Here is a 23,648-nt window from a genome sequence, read left to right as displayed (position 1 = left end):
AAGCCAGACTCCTTGCCCTATTTCTGTTCCTTCATGCTGTCTCTTCGGGTTGAAATTATGTTGAACAAAGGGAGAAAAAATTATAGTCAAATTATGTGATTCCAGTTAGGACGATTTATGGAGTTCCCTTAAGCCAACTTCTGATGTCCTGCTGCTCCCAGGCTATCAGTTCAGAAAAACTGGTCTGTTCCCATGAGGTGTATTCCAAGATGGTCGTCTTATGACCCCTGCTTTAATCCAACTGATTCTTCACAACTATTGTTTTCATTTTTGTCTCCTCTTCCAGTTGGCATCCATCTATTCAGTTATACTGATAGACCTGCAATCACCGTGTCCATTCATTTGGTAATTTTTCTCTCACTTGATACTTTAGCTTAAACATTTTCCATGTATATAAGTCTAGTGTGGATCTGGCCAGCAGGATCCTGTGTTGTGGCATCAATAGACAAATACACACGACTACAGAAATCCTGTGGAGAAAAAGGGACAGCATGGCCACTCTCTAAGCGAGAGAGGGCAAGAGGGCTAGAGAGAGCCCAAGAGAGAGCCGACCCCTGCCTGGACAGGCTTTTATTGCTTTTCTGGTCACATTACATCGAGGATGGTCCTCATTTACTATGCACAGGATCACTGTAAGTGATCACCTTTTACAGACAACAAAGGACAGAATACTGCCAATTACTTCAAAGAGAAGGATGTTACAGCTCAAGGGGGAATGTGGTTGAACTGGTTACACTCCATACTTGGGAGGTTTAGCATAGACTTTAGGAAATTAAAGATACTCAGTAAACATTTGCTGCCTCAATCCAGGGTGAGGGAGTTTTAGCAAAAGCAAGTCTCATAGCAGCCTAGGTATAATACAGGCCTGATTCCCCACGGGAGAACCTGTCCGCGGGTGTGGGTCCTGCCTGCCGAACCTCGCAGCCACTGGCTTTTCCAAGTGGGAGCTGGGCTACATTTCTCATGCGTGGAACAGTTCCCTATATGTCTTTCTAATTACCATTTCAGTGAATGCAATATCTTTCATCATAGTCCATGCACAATAATTTACTTAACATCATTCAGAATGCTTGTTTCCAGTTTCCTTTTGCTGATATTGATAATGTGCTGATTAACATCTACACACAGCTCTTTTTTTTCCGTATGAGTTATTGACTCTCAAAGGGGAAAAAGAAAGCCCTCGTGCATTTTGAAAATAACTGCTGGAGTCTGTGAAGCAGTATTTACATCCTTGAAATAGGGTTGTGTATAACTTCCCCTTGTTGCCAGCAAGAGAGGAAGGTTTGGGACACAGATTTTATCAGCTGTCCTTGTAGAGACTTCTTATAATTTAATAAAAATTGATAAGTTTCCTAAGTATAAGGCATGGCAGGAAATACAGAAATGAATGAGAAAATGCTTTCCATGAGTTATCTTCATGAAGGTAACTCAAAGTTGAGTAAAACATTGTCTTTCCACTAAGCTAGGGACTTTGCATCCTTGACTCTATTGCAACATGCCATTTCAATTTCACATGTGAGGAAACTATGGTTTAGAGAGGTTTAGTAATTTGCGTAAGGTAGTAAGTAAAGCTAGAAGATGGAAGAACTGGAATATAAATTCATGTGCATCCACCCCCCCATCTGTAGCTCCTCTCCTTTTTTCCATTATATCATGCTGCACATGCCTTTAAAACATGCTTAGCTTGTTTTTACCTTTGTTCCCATTTGTATGCCTTGCTTCATTATTTGAAGACAAAGAGCCATTCTTTCCATCTTGGAATTCTTCCATTTTGACTTTTGTAACACTCTGCTTCCCTATTTCTTCCCCCTCTCAGTATTCCTTCTCCTTTTCTTTCTGTATAAGTGTATCCCATGTTCTGTCTTCAGACCTCTTCTTTCTCCATGCTCACCCCCTTTGCGCTGTCATCTACTTCCATTGCTTCTGGCCTCACCACAATGCTGTTGACTCCTAAATCCACCTCACTAACTGTAAACCTGTATTTCCAGTATCTCTCACATACTTCAGGTAGAACTTCTTGTAATTATTTTCTTAAAACATGTCCTTTCCTCCCATTTCACTTGTTCTGTTAAATGGTATTTATCACTATGGCTTACCTTAGTCATATTTGGCTATCTTCTGTCAGCTCTCCTTTATTCATTGTCAACTGTCCCTTTCAGCTCTGTAATTTCTAACATACCTATCCTTTTTTTCTATTTTGTCAGCTATCATTAGGTCAATATTTTTCAAGGCTCTAGGATTGTAAACTAACTGCATTTCATAGTAAAAAGTCTTACTGGTTTCAATCTAGTAATTGTTTTATGAGTATATTGTGCTCTCGAGAGTGTTCGAGCCCTGTTAAGTATTCCCAAGTTTGGGCTTGACTTTAGGTCTCTTGATTTTACCTACCATCTAAAATCATAAGTCTTCAGGCAGCTTTATACCTCCCTGGTGCCACATGAGTACATTTTCCCATCCAAACTGTTATTAAATTGAAATTTACATTTCTTCTTTAGCTCTTTTTTCATCCTATGTCCTCTGAATAATTAATTTGGTCCTTTGGTAAATTTGTTCTAATTTTGAGGCTCTGGTCTCATAGATGTGAAAAATATGTATGTATTTTAAAAAAACATAACATAGGAGCTTTGGTAAAGGGAAGCAGCATTTAGTTTTTACATATGCATAAATTTGTACATAGTTCTAGTAGTGGACACTTGTTAATTCCCTGCCTTGCCTTCATTCCCTCCTGTTTCCTTCAGTGGTAGGCTGCCCTCTTCCTTCGTTTTCAACCCTTTGTGTTTAAATACACTAATCTCATTTCTTGCTCCAGGGTACCTTGATTAGTTTGATTTAATTTAAATACTTCATTTCTGTTCTTCATTTTTCACTTTAATTTCTGTCCAAGTCACATAGAGCCGGTGAACGCTCCTGGAAAAGGAAAGTTTCATTTTTCTTCCTTAAGAACTACTGCAAGAGACACTTTCTGTCCTTCTAGATAGTGTCATATTAAATTGTGAGGTGTAGAATAGCTACAGCTTTTATTGCCAAGATTGGAAGCAGCCTGAGGATGAACCCACCCATGGAACAGAAGAGAACCAAGAGACGGTAGAGAAGTGAAACTGCAGGCCCGATGGCATTGGAAGTTTCTGGGTCAGATTTCCCCTGGATTTGCCGACTAGCGGGCAGTAAAGTCTCTCCTTCTAGTTAGAAATTTCCATTTATTTGTTTAGAAACACTTATTATGTAGCAACTATATAGTCGGCTCTGTGATAGGCATTCGTAATATGGAGGAATGAATGAAATATGTTGTTTATGCTCATGGGGCTCACAGCTAGAATGGAGAAGCAGCTATGTAATATGAATGGGATAAAATGTTACAGGGACAAACCATGGAAAGCCCACAAGATGTAGTCTTCTCAGTAGTAGCCCTAGAATAAAGCGATGGAAGAAATGGTTTCTGTCACTGCTTGTGGTTCTGTAAGAGTGCCAACATCAGAAGAACCTGCATAGCACTCTACAGCTATCTTCATATTTTTAGCATTGGTTTAATTTCAGCAAAACATTACTTCCCACATTAAATTAGTAAAATTTGTATTTGTATTTAATTTGTGAATTTGTTGGCTTGTAATTTAAGAGCTTTATAGCTCTTAATTTTTATATATAGCTCTTATTTTCATAAATATAGCTTTTATTTTTATAAATAAGGAGTTTATTTTAAGTTTTATTTATACATACTTAAATTTGTCAGTGACTAGGTAGGTCCATGAGATTTTTTAATTATTAAAAGATGTCCTTACACATTTGTAAGGACAAAATTAAGTTCTTACTTAATTTTGAGAAACACTAGTAGGGGTGAGTGCTGGGAATCATTGAATTGAGATAGTGGATGGATGGAAGATGAGATTGTAAATAGAGAAATCTCTTAGTTTAGGTTGATAATGAGAAAATAAATTTGAAGGGTTAGAAATGGGATTTGAGAAGAAAAAGAACACAAGATACATGTTCACTACATGGCCTTCTTGGCTGGTAAGATTTGTGGGATGAGGGAGAAACCCCCGAGTCCTGGTCAGTGGCATCTGATGGATGCTGCTGCTGCTCAGAGAAATAGAAATGATGGGCAGAAAAACAGTATTTTTCCTGGTGCTGAGGTGGAAGTTGGTCTGTGTGTGTTTAAGAGAGATGACATCTGTTTTGAATATTTTGAATTTATGATGTTTTTCAAACATCTAGGTTAAAAAGTTCTATAGTTTAGTAGACAGGTAAGGAAGAGGAGTATAATTTATGAGTCTTCATAATTTAGAGAGTTCAAACCATGGAATTGTGAGATTGCCCAGGAAGGTATTATTTAGTGAGAAGTGAGGCCAGGGATATTCTAGGTGGTCTTAGAAGAGGAATCAGCATTCTCTCCCCTTGCTGCTTTTCTGTGTCTCTAGCCTCTCTATTCAGAATCCCTGGTGGGTGTGTCTATTTTGGTAAGCAAAGGATATTGAGAAAGAGGAAACATATTTGTCAAGAGATTAATTTTAAGAGTAACAAGTATTAAATGCTGCAGTGTATTTAAGACTTTTGCCTCTCCCAACTTACAGATTGCCCTCTGGAATAGAGATATTAAACTACCCACCTTAACTTACTCTATCCAAGTCTGCAAAATGAGGCTTTTTTTCTTCCCATGAGGGTCAATTCAGAAAAAATAATTATTTTTACAATTACATAATTTCCCTATGGGTATACAACGTATCTGATCAGAGGAGGGGATATTTTTAAAGCAAGAAGTTGAAAGACTCTTTCACACACATAATCCTTGACAAATATAAGGAAATCTGAGTCTGAATACTTCCATTTATACAGATTACTCTTTTTTTAAAAAATTGATTTTAGAAAGGGGGGGGAGAGGGAAGAGATGGAGACAGAGACAGAGACATCATCGATTTGTTATTCAACTTATTTATGCATTCATTTGTTGTTTCTTGTATGTGTCCTGACTGGAAATTAAACCCACAAGCTTAGCCTATCAAGACGATGCTCTAACCAACTGAGCTACACAGCCAGAGCCTTATAGAGGCTACTCTTGAAGATGTGGGCTAGGCCTAGGTGTGAAGTTAGACTGCAGTGGTTAGGGGGACCCTGATATATAGGTGTTGTCTGTAAACATTGATAGTGCAACTTTTCAGCAACACAGGGTGCCTATGAAAATAAGATGTTGCAGTTTCGAATTTGACAATCAGAATATGGGTGTAAAAAATGAGGAGCCATGAGATAGGTCTAATTATATCTAAGGCTGTTACACACAGTCCTTTGGATAGTTTTGAGTTTAGGAATGAAAATACCAGTTATATTTCTTTAAAAGCACTTACTACTTTGGAACTACTTAAAAAAAACAACAACATTCCTCCATTGTCCTCTTCCTTATCATGTGTATCTGTAAAACTATTTGTTAAACATAGTGTATACTTATTTATAACTTGATTTATTTATACTTATTTATGACACATATATGAGTCTACTCTTATTTGTCTTAGGAAATCAAAATAGTGTCTGGCAAATTTGACATCCTTTACTGACATCTAGGACTACAGGACTGATTTTTGGAAACTTTGGGGATTTAGAAAGGTCATACTGACTAGAATTCAGAAAATTAGGACAAATTACATTGGCATTTATGGTGGTTCAGTTCGATGGTTCTTTTGACTGAAGCAGAATGAAATGTTTCATTTGAGCATATACGGGGTACATAGGGCCATGGTGAGAAGGGGGAGAGGTTGAACATTTGGAAGTGATGGTGGAAGAAGTTTCAGTGACTGCAGATTAATTTCAACTGGTCCAGTAAGAAATTTACCCAAGAGAGTTTTGAGATGGGGTATGTGAGTATACATGATTATGTAAAGTGTACATAATAATTTCGGTGTTCTTTAGTTTTTACAGTAGTAAATTTGCTGTTGTGTACATCTTCAAAGTATATCCAGAACCTGACCACTTTTTACTATCTCAGTCATTATCACCTCTGGGCTGTCCATCATCATCTCTTGCTTATATTATTGTAATAGTCTCCTAAATATTGCCGCCTGTTGAAATCATTTGAAGATTTAAAAAATTCTTATTCCTGGCTTTTACTGGCAGTCATTCTGATTTAATTGGAATGGGTTGCAACCTGGGCATCAGGATTTTTTTTTAACTTCTGGTGTTTCTAATACGCAGTACCCCCAAATAATCAGAAAAATCAGTACTCTTTCCCTGAAGTAGTCCCTTTATTTTATTTGTATTTATTTTAAGTAATCCCTTTACTTTTACTATATTTACATAGTAGCTATGGTCTTTTAATTTGGGACATTTCCACTTAAAGTTATTAACTCCTAAGTGTATCCCTTAGTCTTTTTAGTTGTGAGTGGTGAAAGCTGACTCTAGCTGATTTAAGCTGAAATGAAATTGAATGGCTCACAGCATTTGTAGAAGGCTGGATGGAGCCACCCTTAGAAAAAGTACAGGAACAAAGGGAGTGTGAACAGCTAGAACCATGGCACACCGTGCCAGCGAGACCATTACTGCTCTCTCTACTGAACAGTGACTCGATGCCTCAGACTGCCCTGCTGGTTGTGCTGGCTAGTTCATGCCACCACTGGTTCTGCTGCCATCACTGCTCTTGGAAGGGAATGTTGCCTTCACCCTTCACTATGGCCTTTGTGAGAAAGAATTCTCTTTCTCTGCTTTTCTGTAAACTAGTCTCCATATGGTAGATGCATGGATTAGAAAAGGGTAAGCTGCCAGGGCATGTGGGAAAGTACATTATCTGGCATTTTCAATTTTTAATAGTGCAAGATAGGCTCTATCTTGCATCAAAACTCATGAAGTTGGGAATTCTCCAAACACAAGCAAGGGCTTGGTTGGAAGCCAAAAAAAAATGACAAAGTCTACCACACATAGTATAGCCAATAATATGTTATTTATTTTATGTATTAATTCACTTGTCCTCAAACTAAGAACCCATAGGACACTGGTGTTCTTTCACAATTATTTTTAGACATTTAGAGCATGCTACCGCATGTCCCTTAGCAAGTAATAAGAAGTAACAATATAAATGAGCAAGTAGCAAGAAAAATAATAGGGAAACTTGGACATATAACTCATAAGTATTTATGTATTATTTTTTGAGGTATGGAGACCAGTATATGTAGAAAATAGGTGTGTTTCTTGATAGTTAAAATGTTCTGAGTTTCTCTGATGGAAGTTATATATCAATATTATATGATAACATTGTTCAATAGAAAAATAATGTGGACCATAAGTGTAATCCACATGTATAATTTTAAATTGCTTTTAAAAAGTAAAATAAATTTAACTTTAATAACCTATATAACCCAGTACGTTTATAATATTGTCACTTCAACATTCAATATAAATATTTAAGGGTTAGTTTACTTTTTTTTTTTTATCATACTAAGTCTTCAAAAAAGTCTAGTTTGTATTTTAAACTTAGATCCCTGACTGATATGGCTCAGTGGGTTGGGCATTATCCCACAAACCAAAAGGTCACTGGTTTGATTCCTGGTCAGGACACACACCTGGGTTGTGGGCCGGGTACCCTGGATGGGGGCATGCAAGAGGCATCCAGTTGATGTTTGGCTGCCTCTTTGATGAGAACACATCGATGTTTCTCTCCTTCTCTTTCTTCCTCCTTTCCTGTCTCTCTAAAAATAAATAAATAAAATCTTAAAAAAAAAAAAAACCTTAAAGCACAGCTCATTTCAGGCTAGCCATATATAAAGTGCTTAATAGCCACATGTAGCCAATGGCTATTGTATTGGACATCACAGTTATGTGGCATTTTGTAAAATGCTATATGATTTCTGAGTACTGCTAGCTAAACATAATTATGATGAAGTGTTTAGACATCTTATGAAACCTGGGTCTTTAAAAGAAATGTACTCTAAAAGTATAGTAAGTGCTTGGTTTCCCATTCTCTTCTAAGCCAAAACAGTTTTATTTGATATTGCAGTGTTGTGCCATTGTTATGGTGGGGAGGAAAATGTGAAACAGGGAAGAGAAATACATTTTTTTCATTAGGCTTTGCTCTTATTGTTTTTCATTTTCTGAACATTGAAATTAGTGAGGAATTAGGGTATTCCAGATGTGCCTTAACACAGAGAAAAGCAACATGCTGTAGTGCAGAGCTTGCATGTGAACAATTAAATTAATATTATATTACTATATATGTATGTATATATCACTGCTAGGCTTTAGTGTCTGAAGTTTTGGAAATAAAAAACATAATTGTGATTGTGCTCTAGGTTTTTCTATTATATGTGATTTCTTTTCCCTAGATAATTCATGTTGATAGTAAGTTTCGTGTTCTAATTATTTTTATTCTTACAGGCTGCTGAATCAGGAATAATAAAAGTTAAAACAATAGCTGCACGAAACACCGAAATTTTGGCAGGTAATTTTTTGCATTAAAAATTCAACAATTTATGAAAATTTGACTAATAGAAGTAGAATCTTAAAAAAAATACCAGTTTTCTGTAGCATAAAGTTTCTAACTTATTAACTAACTGGGTTTCCCAAAGATGAATGCTATAAAATTCTCTGAAATCTAAAGCGTAAAACTACCAACTCCTTAAAGGCAGGATTTTTCTTACTCATCTTTTCATTCTCCTCCATCTTTTTGTCAATCACCTAAGACACACCTTATCTGTATAGGACATTCAATTAATATTTATTGTATTGAATTGAATGGTAGATTGGCTCTCAGTCCACCTTCTAAGATTTATTTTATCTTTTAATGTAAACAATTCATAATGTAGTATTATAATAAATTTAGTGCTACTATATGAGTTTTGAGTTCTGAGACTAAGACAATATAGTCATAAAGAAAGAATAGGAATGGGGTAAAGAAAAGAAAACAAGTGTTTTCTTATATTCTTTTGATCGAACCTGGTGTTCAAGAAGGAATTTTAAGAGTTTCTCTTTGGCACCATTTTGATACAGTCTACTTCGTCCTTTTTTTTGGTGCCTCTCTGTTGTTGCCTCAATAATGAACATGGAAAAGAAGAAAACTGACATTTTTGAGAATTTGTTATATGTCAGGTATTGTGCCACTTTTTTAATATGAGACAACCTTGTGGGGAAATGTTCTTTATACTAGAGCAAGTTGAATGCAGAGAGATTAAGTTATTTGCCCATGGGCACATGGTAGGTGGTGGAACCAGATTCAAATCCAGGGCTCTTCAGAGCTAAGTTCTTCCTGCTGCATTGTGCTCCCATGGTATTGTGAGGTTTCCACACCAGCTACTCCCCCACCCCATACCCACCGAGTTTCTACTTAACCATTGCTTACTTCACTGATCCTTCAGTTTGCTTTTCCAGTTCCAATAGTGCTATTGGTCTCCGCTAGTTGTAAGAGAAAAGCAGTCCTGTAAGTTAATTTACACAAAGTCTAAATACTAGTAAAGAATCTCTTTAATTCTCATAAATCTCTTTACATTTTGAACAAAAAGATACCAATAAATCCCTAATTGGTGGAATTTCAAAGAGTATTACAAATGAAATGAAGACTTTTGTGGGCGGCTTAAGGGTGGCAGGTGAGACTGGATTTCCTTTAGGCTCTCCAGCTTTGCTGGAAATTTGCCCTTAGAGTTAGCTCTCCTAAGTTATATTTGTTTCTCACAGCCTCTTCTCTGATTTTGAACATTCTGTCAAAACACCACATAACTTCCTAACATTATTCACAGCACTGAGTAATGCTCTGTGTGCATGTTGAGAAGGGGTATAGTGAAAGTGATGGGTAAAGACAAAGGTATGTATTGTTGGATTGGGAGGGTGGGCAAGTTGATTTTGGGAGGTGCATGTTGGGTGGATTGGTTACTGTGAGAAAATTAATGTTTAAAGAAAAATTATGACCTGGATATTTTTAAGTTGGAGACATGATAGGCCAATTATATTAGAATATCATTATAAATATTTACTTTTGCTACTATCATTGCTGATATTATGGTAAGTCCTTAATTATTCTCCAATAATAAAAGTTTTCATTGGGTCTGTAGTTGATGGAAGATATTTTTAAAAGACTGATTTCTTACAGACTTGCATACTAAGTAAAATATCTAATTAGTTAATCTTAAGGATGAGTAAGAAAAATTTTGTCTCAGTCAGTATGAGTTTAGTATATATGTAGGCTATTAGCTTTTATTAGGTTATGCAATTAGCTTATTCAAATCAAGGTAGAACAGATCTTTACACACACACAATTAATTGTTCATGCTTTAATATCAATAGTATCCAGAGCCATCCATGTATCTGATAAGCTATTTTAGCATGTAAACTTTTTCCTGGTATTTTTTACCAAGTATTTATAACAATTGATGCCTCAAATTTTAGTTATTTTTAGACCACTGTCATCTTGAAAAATTAAAGGCTTTTAAGAACAGAGTTTAAATTTATCAATATATACTTTCTAAACTACTTAATTCAGAGTACAGTTAATACTGAGAAAAAAAATTTAGTTTGATGTTTTTTTATTTCCTCTAGGTTACTATTTTTGTGCTGTAATGGATGTAAAAGATATACAATTGAGGAGTCTTAAATTAGATGAGATATTGAATTCTTAGATATCTCTGCATATTCAGAAAACATAATGGGTTGCTATAAAAATCAGAACCCTTAATTAGAATCAGTCTGCTTAATGACACTCAGCTGAAATTTCTAGCCAACTTTAGTTTCCTTAGATTTATTTTCCAAGGGAAGGTTATTTACATTGCAGAATAAATCTTTGCTTTACATCTCCCCTTCTTTTAAGCATTCTCCTTTAATGTTTACTTTTCTTTGTTTTCACTGCTGTCATGAATGCTGACATAAGTGGGAATGCTATGCCAGGTAATGTCAGCATTGATTCAAACATACAGATCATCTCAAAACTTCCTTTCAAGATAAAACTCTGTAAGTGAGAGGTAGCAATGTAAAGTTTTTCATTTATGAGGCCAAATGCCTTAATCTTATATTTGACTACCATATGTTACAATATACTTGAAATTGAGCAGGCTTGTGCTATACAAATTACATAAACAGAGAATCTGCTTTTTGAACAAATATTTTGAAACAAGGAAATCAGTGAAGTTGTGATATATTTTAAAACTGTATATTTAAACCCTATACCAAACCTTAATGATTACATCTACCTATGGCTACTTTCAGCTACTGTCAGTATACATCGAATTTTTACATAGATAATCATTATGTTTGATTTGTGTTCTTTTCTCACACAGTTTCCTTCACCTTTTTCATTTTTACATGGTCTTTTTACTAAAAGGTCTCTAAGTAATTTGAGTAAATATAGTTTGGAACTTTTCTCCAACATTAAAAGGTAATTTATCTGCTGATTTTACTTAGTATATTCTATTTTATCAATACATATAGTTGTGGTATTTCATAAAATTTACAGAATATCATACAACATAATCTTAGTAGGAAATAACTATGTAAGAATCACCAGGGGAGATACAAAGATAGTTAATATAGTTCACCCACAATCTATATGGAAATACAAGAAATATACTTGAACAGTATGTTAGAGCCATTCATGCTGTTTGGCTTGCCTACTTTTTGAAATCCTTTGCCAGAAATTTTCCTTTCCAGATGATGTGTTTTCTGAGGTCAGGATCAATATCTTATTCTTCTTTATATTGCTAGGAGTTAGAACATTACTTGTGAAGAAGTAATCCCTCTTTAAAGGTAGGCTAATGCTTAAGTCACTCCAAAGTTGCAAATAAGTCTCTTAGTGCTGCCTCTAGTATGTTTTTCTACCTCTCTTCAATTTTATGTTATGATTACTTAAGTACATGAATTTTGTCTTATTTAGTTTATTTCAGCCAGATAACAGGGTAACGAAGGAGCTAGACCTCAAACAGAGAATTCTAACACTATATAGTATATGCTCAGATGGAAGTATAGACAGGCTTGTTATGGGAACTTAGGGAAGATACCTAATCCATCCTGAGAATCTGAAGGTGAGTCTTGAAGCTTGAAAAGGAGACGACAGACAGGCAAATAAGGTATAGTAGAGGAGAGTAAAGGAGATTACTTAAATACATGAGGTATAAAAAAGCTTGGTCTGTTGGAGTCCACTGTTCAAGTGTTGCCATTGTGTAACATCCTGAGCTTGGTCTGTTGGGATATACGATTCAAGTATTGCCATTGTGTGACATCATGGAAGTGACACATTAATACTGATATTTTTATATAAATTACTCTGACCCCAGTTCAGAAGATATATTTCTGTGTACCATCACTAAGGCAAGAGGTCTGTTGGTAGGCTATTCCTATAACCCAGGCTAGAAAGCACAGGGGGCTTTAACTAATGCCATGCTCACAATTTGCTCTCATGGGCTAGAGTTTCTCTACAATATAGTGTGTTCTTATGTATTACTTTTTCCTTGTCTTTTTTTTTACTTTTTAAAATTTTAATTTGTATCCTGCCTTTTATTATATCATAAGTACTTTGATGCCATATTTTCTATTCTTTTTAAGTTGCTCTATAGTATTTCAGTAAGCAATTGTAGCTTATTTAATAATTCCTTTATGTTAGGCATGTTTCATTACTTATAATTTTTTTAAAGATTAATTTCTAGAAATGAAATTATTTAAAGGGTATGAACATGTTCTTGGAACTTGTCACCATTCCGCTTTCTTAAAAGATAAACCTTTATGCTTTTACCAACAATATATGAGTGTATTTTTATAATGTCCTTGCCAGATTATTATTTAAAAATATATTTTGGGTAATTGGTCAGATAACTTCTCATTTTAATCAACATTTCTTTTTAATGTTGAACATTTTTCTCTGATTAAATTATTTTTTATTTTACTCAAACTTGTTTTAGTTTTTGTCTCTCATCAAATTGTTTGAGCTGTTTATATAGCACAGATATTAAATTCCCATCATGTGTATTCTATTTTCTGCAAGTCATTTAGCTTTTAATTTTGTATCTCGACCCCTTTTATTTTTACATAATTTAATTTTCTGATTTGTTGCTCTCCACTTAAGGGAGCCCATCTCCTACCACATAGTTGATAGTCATTTTTTTTTCTAGTTTTTCTACAGTTTGATTTTTAGAAATAATGTATAGGAAAACTTGAATATCTAGACTTTTTCCTTTGCAAAACTACTAAGTAACTGTGCCTACATCATTTGTTAAATAATCCTTCCTTTAACAGTAATATACTTTTAACATGAGACTGCCCATACTTTTATTTGTCCTTCAATTCTCGAATACTTAAAACATTTTCAGACTTTTTTGAACCATTAACATTTTTTTTAATTTGGGAATATCAGTCTTTCCCCTAGTAGATTTTAAGGGTTCTGAGGATAGCAGGTGTTTCCACATTACATTTTACTTCTTTCACAAGAACTGTAATTTGTTATTTAATGATCATTAAAATTTATTATAATAAAACCTTTATTAGTCCCTATAAATGTGATTTATAGTGGGGTATCCTAGTTTAATTCTTTTTTTCCAGGATAAAAACTGCAATTATGCAGTGAAACTCCTCAGAGCAAGGAAACCCCTAGGATATGGGGACCTGCTGGACTTCTTTCAGGTGTGTGAAAGTGCATCATTTAATCTCACAGTTATAACATTTGGAAATAAAATATATTTAGCAAACACCTAGTGTTATTTTGTTAAAGGAGTTCTGCTTAGTAAGGGACTTAAGTAGAAAATAACCTTTTTTTAACCCCCCAAAGCTGTCTTTGTATTTTAATGGATATTGAAATAGAGAATTTTGATTAAAAAGAGGTGACATTTTCTTTTTTTCCTGGGGTGATAAAAACAGTGGTTAAAACAAGATAGATGTCTTTATATTGCTGTACAGCCTTTTCTTCCATCTGATTTCTAGAGTCTAAAACCATAAGGCTTTTATGTAAAACTACGTTTAAATATTCAATAGTATGTCATTAAAATTATTGTATACAAAAGGAGAGCACCTATCTCTCATATAGAAGAGTAAAATTAATTTCTGCTTCTTAGAACAGCTATCACTTTTAAAAGAAGAAAAAAATCAGTAGGTTTTTTTTTTCTGGTGATCTTTATCTTACTGCATTGTGATTTGGATGTGGAGAATTTTTGTTTTTCACACTATACTTCCAAAAGACAGAATAGATCGATAGGTTTGTTTATTTACTTGTTGATCATTTATTATGTATAACATAGAAACTTCCCTATTGACCATTATATTTTCATATAAACCAGGAGCCAAAAAGTGGGAAGGAGACGAGAGATAGATGTTCGATTCCTTTGAGTTACATTAAAATAAAGTTTTTAAAAATTGTTTTTATTACTATCTTGAGTTAATCTCAGCTTTATAGGCCTGGGTAACTGTAATTGACCTGTGTATAACATTTCATTATTACTCACCTTATTTTACTCATTTGAAGATGCAGTTTTTTCACATTTTAATATTTCCCAAATTGATATGCATTATAGAATTGATGACATATAAGAATCACTGTGGGCCAAGTAGTGTTGTAGTTGTTTTTGTCAGTGTGTGAACTTCTTTATAGTTTGTTCATATCAGCACATCTATTATGTGCATTGTTGGTATCACCTAAGTTTGCTATTTAAAATGTTATCATAGTTGTTGCACAAAACTTTCTGTTAATGTCTTATAATAAGTAAAAAAGAGCACTGACCTCAAAACATGAGTGTCATTGGTTTAGAAGATCTCAGAGACAGTAGTGAAGTACTCTTTCTCGAAATGGGGCATCACCAATGCTCTTGATGCCGAGAGCAGCGCCCAACCTTTTTGGTACCAGAGACTGGTTTGTGGAAGACAATTTTTCCAAGTTCTGTGAGAGTGGGGAGGGGGGCGGACAGGATGGAGAGCCCAGGCTGTAATGTGAGTGAAGTCTGACTCACTTGCTGCTGCTCACCTCCTGCTGTATGTCCCAGTTCCTAACAGGCCATGGACCCTTACTGGTACACGCCTGGGGGTTGGGGACCCTGGGCCTAGGTGATGAAATTGAAATGAAAATTTTAAGTGATTAGTAAGCATTGTAACATAGTTTAATTGTCATTGATTTTCTTTCTTGTGGTGGTTATATTATGGATGTGCCTTACACTTATTGTCATTAGTGACTCAATGGAAGTACATTGTTTTTCCTTCTATAAAGACAGGAGCCCTTTCATTCATTTTTCTGAAGACTTAATGCAGACAACTTTAAAGTGCACATCTCTGGTTCTTCGTAGATACTTTTAACTCTTGTTATTTTCATTTGTGTCACGTGCTGTTTACTTTAGGGAGTGGCAACAAAATATTGTGGGGAAAATAGTGAACCAGGAGTTAGAAGACATATTTTCAAATTCTGGCTATACCACATACTTATTTGTTGGTTGGGTCAAGGCATGCCCTATTAACTTTTTTTCATTATTGTGATACTCAAATGAGAAACACATGTTAACATCATAAGAAAGTATAAATGTAACTTGTTGTTATTGAAAACTTTTATTTGCCTGAACAACATTTAATAATTAAAAATGTTCAGGGAGACACACAGCGCCGACACACTGATAGTCGGGAGTGTAGCGGTCCTCTGCAGGCTCCGCAGGTCCCAAGAGCCGAGCTGCTTCAGCTGCCACTGGCAACTTGTGTTTACAGAGGACTGAGGAAAACCCACCAGGAAGTGAAAATGCTGAAACTGATCAATGCCCAAGTTACCGTCATGGATGTGGAGCTGGAGTTCGCCATCCAGCCAAATACAACAGGAAAACAGCTTTCTCATCAGGTGGTTAAGACTATCGGCCTGTGTGAAATGTGGTTCTTTGGCCTCCAGTGTGTAGGTAATAAAGGATTTCCTACCTGGTTTAAACTTGATAAAAAAGCATAAGCCTAGGAGGTCAAGGAGGAGAATCCTTTCTCTAGTTCAAGTTCAGGGCCAAGTTTTTCCTTGAAAATGTGTCTGAGGAGCTTATCCAGAACATCACATAGAAGCTCTTCTTCATCCAAGTGAAGGAGGGCATTCTTAGCCATGAAATCTACTACCCTCCCGAGACTGCAGTGGTCCTCGGCTCCTATGCTGTGCAAGCCAACTTTGGAGACTATAGCAAAGAAACGCACAAGACCGGGTACCTCAGCTCAGAATGGCTGATCCCAAAGCTAGTCATGAGCAAGAGGGGAGGACTGCATCCAGGTGTGGCACGGCAAGCACTGCAGTATGCTCAAAGAGTGCAGTGCTGGAATATCTGAAGATGACTCAAGGCCTGGAAATGTACAGAATCAACTATTTTGAGATTAAAAAATGAGAGAGGAGCAGATCTTTGGCTTAGAGTGGATACCCTTGGACTAAATATTTATGGGAAAGATGATAAATTGATCCCAAAGATTGGCTTCCCATGGAGTGAAATCAGAAACATCTCTTTCAATGACAAAAAGTTTGTCAATAAGCCCATCGACAAGAAGGCACCTGATTTTGTGTTCTACATCCCCCACCTGTGCACCAACAAGCGAATACTACAGCTCTGCATGGAGAACCACAGTTGTACATGCACCACAGGAAGCCGGACACCATCAAGGGGCAGCAGCTGGAGCAGCAACAGCTAGAAAATGAGAAGAGGAGATAAACTGGAGAGAGAGAAAGAGCAGATGATGCAGGAGAAGGAGGAGCTGATGTTCAGGCTCCAGGACTACGAGCAGAAAACTAAGAAGGCTGAGCAAGAGCTCCAGGACCAGATTCAGAGGGCCCTGCAGCTGGAGGAGTGGAAGCGCACACAGGAGGAGGCTGAAGGCCTGGAGCTGACTGCCTGGCCATGCTGTGTGCCAAGGAAGAGCTGGAGAGGCAGGTGGCAAATCAGATAAAGAGCTGGGAGAAGTTGGCTGCAGAGCTCTCAGAGTACACCACCAAGATTGCCTTCCTGTAGGAGGTGCACAGGCTCAAGGAGGACGAGGTAGAGGAGTGGCCTCACCCAGGTAGAGGATGTCTGCGATGACCTGGTAAAGACCCAGGAGGAGGTGCACCTTGTGGTGACAGCGTCCCTGCCCCCCTCTGCTGGACATCCTCCCCCACCTCCACCCCCGTCAGCCTGTGGGCTACCATATCCAGGAGAACCTGCAGGAGGAGGGCACAGAATACACAGGCTACAGCATGGAGCAGTCCAGCAAGAGCATCCTGGATGACCACAACGAGGAGAAGCGGATTACTAAGGTCGAGAAGAACGAATGTGTGCAGCAACCGCTGATGACTCTGTCCAGTGAGCTGTCCCAGGCCAGAGACCAGAGCAAGAGGACCCATAACTCCACAATGAGAACACGAGGCAGATTTTAGCAGTGCAATACCAAGCAGCGCATGGACGAGTTCAAGGCCATGTGAAGGCTGGGGTGGACCTGGGCAGGGCAGGGCCTCGAGTCTGGGCTCTGCTGAGGGTCACATGCAGAATCTGAAACTGGTATTTGTAGTTCTCTAAATCTAGACCCCTCCTCGTACTCCAGTTCCTTTGAAAAGAGAGTTGCTGTCTCGGTGGGAATATTCTGGGGCTGGGACCAGTTGAAGCTTCCCTGGTTTATTTTTCCCATTTGTATCATAGTGCCAAATGGGCCTGATATTATTATTGCTGTTGTTGTTGTTGTTATTATTTCCTGTCTTGTGCTTGGTGCAGGGCTGATTGAATTAAGGAGAGATGCCTGTGAAGTCTGAGTAACAAACTCCATGCTGGCATATGTGATACAAGATTCTGTTTAATTAAAGAAAACCACATCAAGAAAAAAAAATGTTCAGCACAGTTAGGGTTAGCTTCATATTTCAGTGATTTTGGCAAGATTGAATATGGCAGGATATTTTATGCTTTAGAGCTTTACTGACATCTTTTAATTCATAAATGTTTTGAAACATTGTTAGGGAAAATTTATATCTCTGTATTTGAATCAAAACCTTTATGTACAAGAAAACAAAGAAATAAGGCAAAGGAGCCCTTTTGGAAACTGTTCTTTGGAAGTCATATTTGCCATCTTTTAGGTGTTCTAACTCACTAATTTATACTGTCATCCTGAGGGACTTCACAGAGCATGCTGTAAGAAATTGTCATCTTTATTTACCATACCATAAAGCACAGGTGGCAAACACAAGGCTTGCGGGCCGAATCTGGCCCTCCATCTTGTTTTATCCTGTCTGGCACCTTGTTTCTACCTGCAGTGCCGAGCTCTCGCTTAACTGTTAAGGAATAGTTAAATTTATACAGTCCTAAAATTACATTTGACCCTTTGAAGGCAACTGCGAGGGTGATGTGACCCCTGGTGAAAATGAGTTTGACACCCCTGCCATATTAGGAGGCTTGGGAACAGAAAGGTAGGGATTTAAGTGATAAAATTAATGTTAACATTGTTTTTATACTTTTAAATGGCTATTCTGGATGACATTCTCAGAATTGCTTTTGAAAAACTTGTTAAAACTCAGATTTGTATGTCTTTATCAAAAATCTTAACCTCAAAAAATAATTGCTGGGTATAGCACCTTCGAAAGCATATACCAAATGCATAAGTTTAATATGCTCTTGACTCAGAATTTCATATTATTTATTCATATTCCCCAAGGATGACAACCTTTCTTATTCATCTTTGTGTAGCCATTCAATGCATATTGATTTAATTTTATTTTATAAATTAAATTATATTCAAACTGAACAAAGTGGTTTTGGCTGCCTGTGGCAGCGAAAGCCAAACTCCAGAGACAGGTGCTGGTGCAAAACGAAAGGGGTTTATTCAGTTTCTGACCTGGGAGAATGGTGGATTTCTGTTTCAAAGACCACCTCATATTCCTGCTCAAGCCTGCAATTCTTACAGGGATAGCAAGAGGAGGGCTTTCTTTGTCTATCCAATCATCCTGCTAGCTTTTGGTGTGCTCAGGCCCTGTCCATTCATCTTTCTAGCTTTTGGTGTGCTCAGTGTAAGAACCTCCCCCATGCCATCTTGGCCAATGGGGGAAGACTCCCTAGTGTTACCTGTCTGTGGTAACAACGTGTAATTCAGTTGGTGCATTTTTCTGTCCTTTTACATTTTTGTTGCTACTTTAAAACTTCCAAAGAAATTGGCTTGGTAGAAGGAATAAAATTAAAATCTGGAATTACAGCATGTGCATCCAATTAATTTAAAGTAATGTTTCATTAATAAAACTCATGTTATTGTTTTTAATGAGTTTATTTCTTGAAGAAATTAAGGTTATGTAAATTCAAGGCATATAGTAAAATTATGGGGAGTTTCTGGACATTTAGAAGTGTGGTGGGATGATGTGTATTCTATTTTAAATTACTTTTTCTGCTCTATAATATGAATTTTTATCAAGTTTTCCTTCTGCATTGTTGAAGAAATAGTATGCTTCTCTGAGGCAGCACAGAACTTTTGAGAAGTTGACCTTAAAGAATATAGCAGAAGAAGAAGAACCAAAGGATAGTGTGCCAGGAGAAAGGCATGGCAAAGCTGTAGTTAAGGGGTGTAGTTTAGATACAGTTTGTATCATCTACCTGAAATATTTTAACTCTTATACTTGATTTTTATTTTGGTGTTTATTTTACATAAAGTGTTTTTTCATTGTTTTTACTAGTTGTAATATAAACATGTATTGCTGTTTATGAATTAGATTTAATAATTTATTTTATATGTGTTCTAAATAAAGCATTGAAAGAGAACAGCTCAGAGGTTGTTCAGCCTTTTCTCATGGGTTGTGGAACCAAAGAACCGAAGATCACTCAGCTATGTTTGGCCGCCATTCAAAGACTCATGTCACATGAAGTTGTGTCTGAGGTAATGTGAAGATTTTATCTAAACTATGCACCTAAGAATCAAATCAGGAGTTTTCATAGGGGAGAATGAAACAGACCTGATGTGTAATGTTAAACAGTTTTATGACTAGCATGTGCTTGAGGGACGTGGCTTAATTTTAAAAGATTAGTAAATTATTTCATTATTAAGCACTCAAATAAAAAGATGAAGTGCATTTTTTTCAAATCATTTATAAGTAGTCACAGTTCAGTAATATAGATGATAATTTTGGGATCAAGCAAATTTTCAATATCATTGCAAAGAATACAAGGCATAAGAAATTTTAAAGGTAGGAAGGAAAATCATGACTGTGTCCTAGATTATCTGCAATGATATTTGTTGTTCATTAATTAAGTGTATTGTTTTATCTCATCTTATTATGGTAAAACAAGGAAAAACTTTTTTATCACTATGAATCTACATCCTGTTTTTAAATGTAATGTTGTTAGCCTTAACTTTGTACTTCATAAGGTGCTTTAATAGAAGTAGTAAGTTCTTTTACCTTTAGTGTAGCATTCCAAACACTGTTAGGTTTAATTGAGATTATATGTATGTTGTGAATTTAAGTTGCAGGGTTTTTTTTCTGTAACATATTGTAGATGAAATTAAAAAAAGAAGCTATAGCAGACACATAGGTAATTTGCATATGTCCATATTTGTGTACAAATGAATTATTGTTGTAGACATGAGCTTTGATTTTGACTAGGTATTTCAGGATTTCATTCAATTTGCTTATTTTCAAGTGGTACATTATATTTTAAAGAAATTCATTTTTTGAGAAGAAATTTAATTGGTTTTGTCTCAAAATAGTTGAGAGACATGTGTTTGGATCTGTATTATCTAGAAACATTGGCTTTGTTATTGTGATCAAGAAATTGCCTCCAGGTAAGGTAATATTTGTATACCTTTCCTAATTAGGGACTTAAGCACTTACATTTTATTTGTTGACAATAATTAAAATAATTATTTTACAGACCGCAGCTGGAAATATAATTAACATGCTTTGGCAGCTAATGGAAAATAGTCTTGAAGAACTTAAGCTACTTCAAACAGTTCTTGTTCTTTTAACAACCAACACAGTGGTTCATGATGAGGCCCTCTCTAAGGTAGGAATCCTGTTTGACCAAGTTCATAAGTGCTTTGAGACAGTACTTGAATAAGCTGGCTGAAAGAGAAAAACCTGATTTGAACCAAAGACAACTTCCCTGTAGTTATTGTGATAAAGGATATTGCAGGTTAAAAACTATCAGTGCCTCATTTTCCTTAGGTCAGAGTTGAAATCAGGGTAGGGTGGTGAAGCAAAGCCCTTTGAGTGTAGATGACAGGGTTAGTTATAAGTGGAAAATGGAAAAGAAAAGTAGCAGAGGAGTAAGAATAGAGAAAGAGGAAAGTAACAGGGAAAAAAGTGTGTTTTGAGGTATCAGTGTTGTCCACAACTGCCAATTTTCTCTGATAGCTCTCCCTTATCCCTCTCCCCCTTTTTAAAAAAATTTATTTATTTTTAGAGAGAGGGGAAAGGAAGGGCAAAGAGAGGGAGAGAGAAACATTGATTGGTTGCCTCTTGCACGCACCCTGACCAGGGACCAAACCTGCAACCCAGGCATATGCCCTGCTTTGCAGAATGATACCACATTGATCAGGGTTCCTTACCCCTTTTTAAAAATAATTTCACATATATATGATATGTAAGCCAGGTAGTTTAAACCTGTCCATTAAGTAGCCGGAATGTGTCCTTTTGGCATTTATACCGTATAACGCTGCATGTATGAGAGGAATTTCTCATTTCTTACTACTCCCACCTTCTTTGGAATATATAATTGCTTGTCTATTATTTGTTTCACTCTTTAAAGCTTTTTGAAAATTATTAAACATGTCTAAAGAACAGAAAGTACAGAGACTAATATAAAGAACAGTCTTCAATTAATGGTTTATTGTTTAAGGAATTTATTAAACTTCAACTAATAGTTGTATTATAATTAGCATGCCTTTAAGGATGAATGGCTTACCAAGTAGAAAAGCATTTTGTCAGATTAGGTTATATATACAATCACTAGAGAGTATATATTTTCTAGTTGTTTTTTGATATGCTTAGGTCATAATGAAATTTTATTTAATTATGAATAGCTTATTCTTTAAAGCTCATACCTGCTCTATAAAATATGTATTTTTTTAAAGAGGGTTGGGCAAAAGTAGGCTTATAGTTGTATGTGAAACACAGTTTATTTTTGTGTTATTATTTATTAATTACTGTATTATTTGCCATACAAATAAGTGTAAACCTCCTTTTGCCACACTCTGTATATAATTTTGTTGTATGTAGTTCCTCTTCATTTCTAGCTGTCAGATTATTGTTCTGAGATATATGTAATTTTTAAAAATTTTATAAAAGATTATTATGTGACCTACCAAAGTAATAAGAACTGATTATAGTTTTGTAAGGAAATATAGACATTAGTTTTAGTATGTTGGTTAATTTGGAAATGCAATATTTTGGAATACAAAGTGAAGTATAAAGAAATAATACAAAATTGAGTAATATGAAAGCTTCTGTACATTTGGAATTTAAAGAGTGGTAGTGGTAGGCTCTTTGTTTCCTTAAAAGCTTTTAGTATAATTAATATAATAGGTATAGAATTTAAACTATCATATTTCATTAAAAAATGTTTCTTTTAAAACTGTGAAACACCTAGGAGAATACATAGGGGAAACTATACCATGGGTAGACAGACATTTCTTAGGTAGAGCAAAAAATCCATAAGGGAAGTCACAGAACGAAGGAAAATATTTAAAATACCTGACAAAAGAGTTTTAAATAGAGTTTATAAAAATTCTCACAACACATTTGTAGACCCAATAAAAATGGACAAATGATTTCAACAGACACTTCACAATATAAGATATTCAAATGGCTAAAGAATAGATGGAAATTGGCTCAGCAGCAATATGTGTCAGGGAAGAGCAAATTAAAACCATAAGGAAATATCATTACACATCCATTAGAATAGCTAAAATTTTAAAAGACTAACCTTATCAAGTGTTCAGGATGTAGAATAGTTCTGAACTCACACATACTGCGGGAGGGAATATGAAATTATAAAGCCATTTTGGAAAACTAGCTGTTTCTTTAAAAGTTTAACCTATACTTACCATTTCACTACTAGGTATTTATTTAACCAAGGTAGATAGAAAGACTTGTCTTCACAGAGACTTGTGTATGAAGGTTCATAGCAGCTTTATTCACAATAGCCATACAGTGGATGCATCTCAAATGTCCATCAGCAGGTTAATGGATAAGCAAGAATGGATAAACCCATGCCGTGGAATACTACTCAAGAACAGAATAAAAAGTACAAACTACTGATATAAAGAACAACATGTATGAATATCACAAGTATAACAAGTGAAAGAAACCACACACAAAAGAGTACATATTGAATGATTCTATTTATAGAAAATGCCAGCTGATCTATAGTGAAAAAAGCAGATGGGTGGGTTGTCTGGGGCAAGGGCAGAGGAAAAATGGCCTGTAAAAGAGGTAAACATGGACTATAAAAGAACACAAGGCAACTGTCAGGGTGAGGGAAATGTCTCATATTTCAATTGTGGCAGTAGTTTCAAGGGTGAATAAATGGTCAGAACTCATCAACTATAAATTTTAGAAGCGATATGGTTCGTTGTATAGAAATTACACTTTAATGAAGTTGATTTTAAGAAGAATGATTGCTTTTAAAAATTATAATTTTATCTGTTTATATGCTTAACAGGTTTATATATTTCTCCAGATGATTTAGTGATATAAGAAACTTTGAGTGCTTGTTATTTGCAAAGCAAGTCATTCTGGGGTAATATAGCACAGCACATTATTATATAAATATTAAAAG

The 23,648-nt window shown here is 35.8% G+C and overlaps 1 protein-coding gene and 1 pseudogene across 4 annotated transcripts in view; both read left to right on the top strand.

The window, feature by feature from the left end:
- MON2 (MON2 homolog, regulator of endosome-to-Golgi trafficking) overlaps positions 1-23,648 on the top strand; it is a 108,821-nt gene that overhangs the window by 5,518 nt on the left and 79,655 nt on the right. For 2 of the 4 annotated variants that reach the window (XM_024576267.3, XM_024576266.3), the window contains exons 2-4: positions 8,347-8,410; positions 19,622-19,749; positions 20,742-20,873. In XM_024576267.3, coding sequence (XP_024432035.1) covers positions 8,347-8,410; positions 19,622-19,749; positions 20,742-20,873 — 324 coding nt within the window. Of the gene's footprint in view, positions 1-8,346; positions 8,411-13,482; positions 13,564-19,621; positions 19,750-20,741; positions 20,874-23,648 lie in introns of all 4 variants that reach the window. The other 2 variants (XM_053921222.1, XM_053921223.2) reach the window with 2 other exon arrangements.
- On the top strand, positions 13,570-19,605 carry LOC112319050 (ezrin pseudogene; annotated as a pseudogene).

This window comes from Desmodus rotundus, chromosome 3, assembly GCF_022682495.2.
Source record: "Desmodus rotundus isolate HL8 chromosome 3, HLdesRot8A.1, whole genome shotgun sequence".
NCBI lineage: Eukaryota > Metazoa > Chordata > Mammalia > Chiroptera > Phyllostomidae > Desmodus > Desmodus rotundus.
The sequence above is the reverse complement of the archived record's forward strand: the minus strand, read 5'-3'. Positions and strand labels throughout refer to the sequence as shown.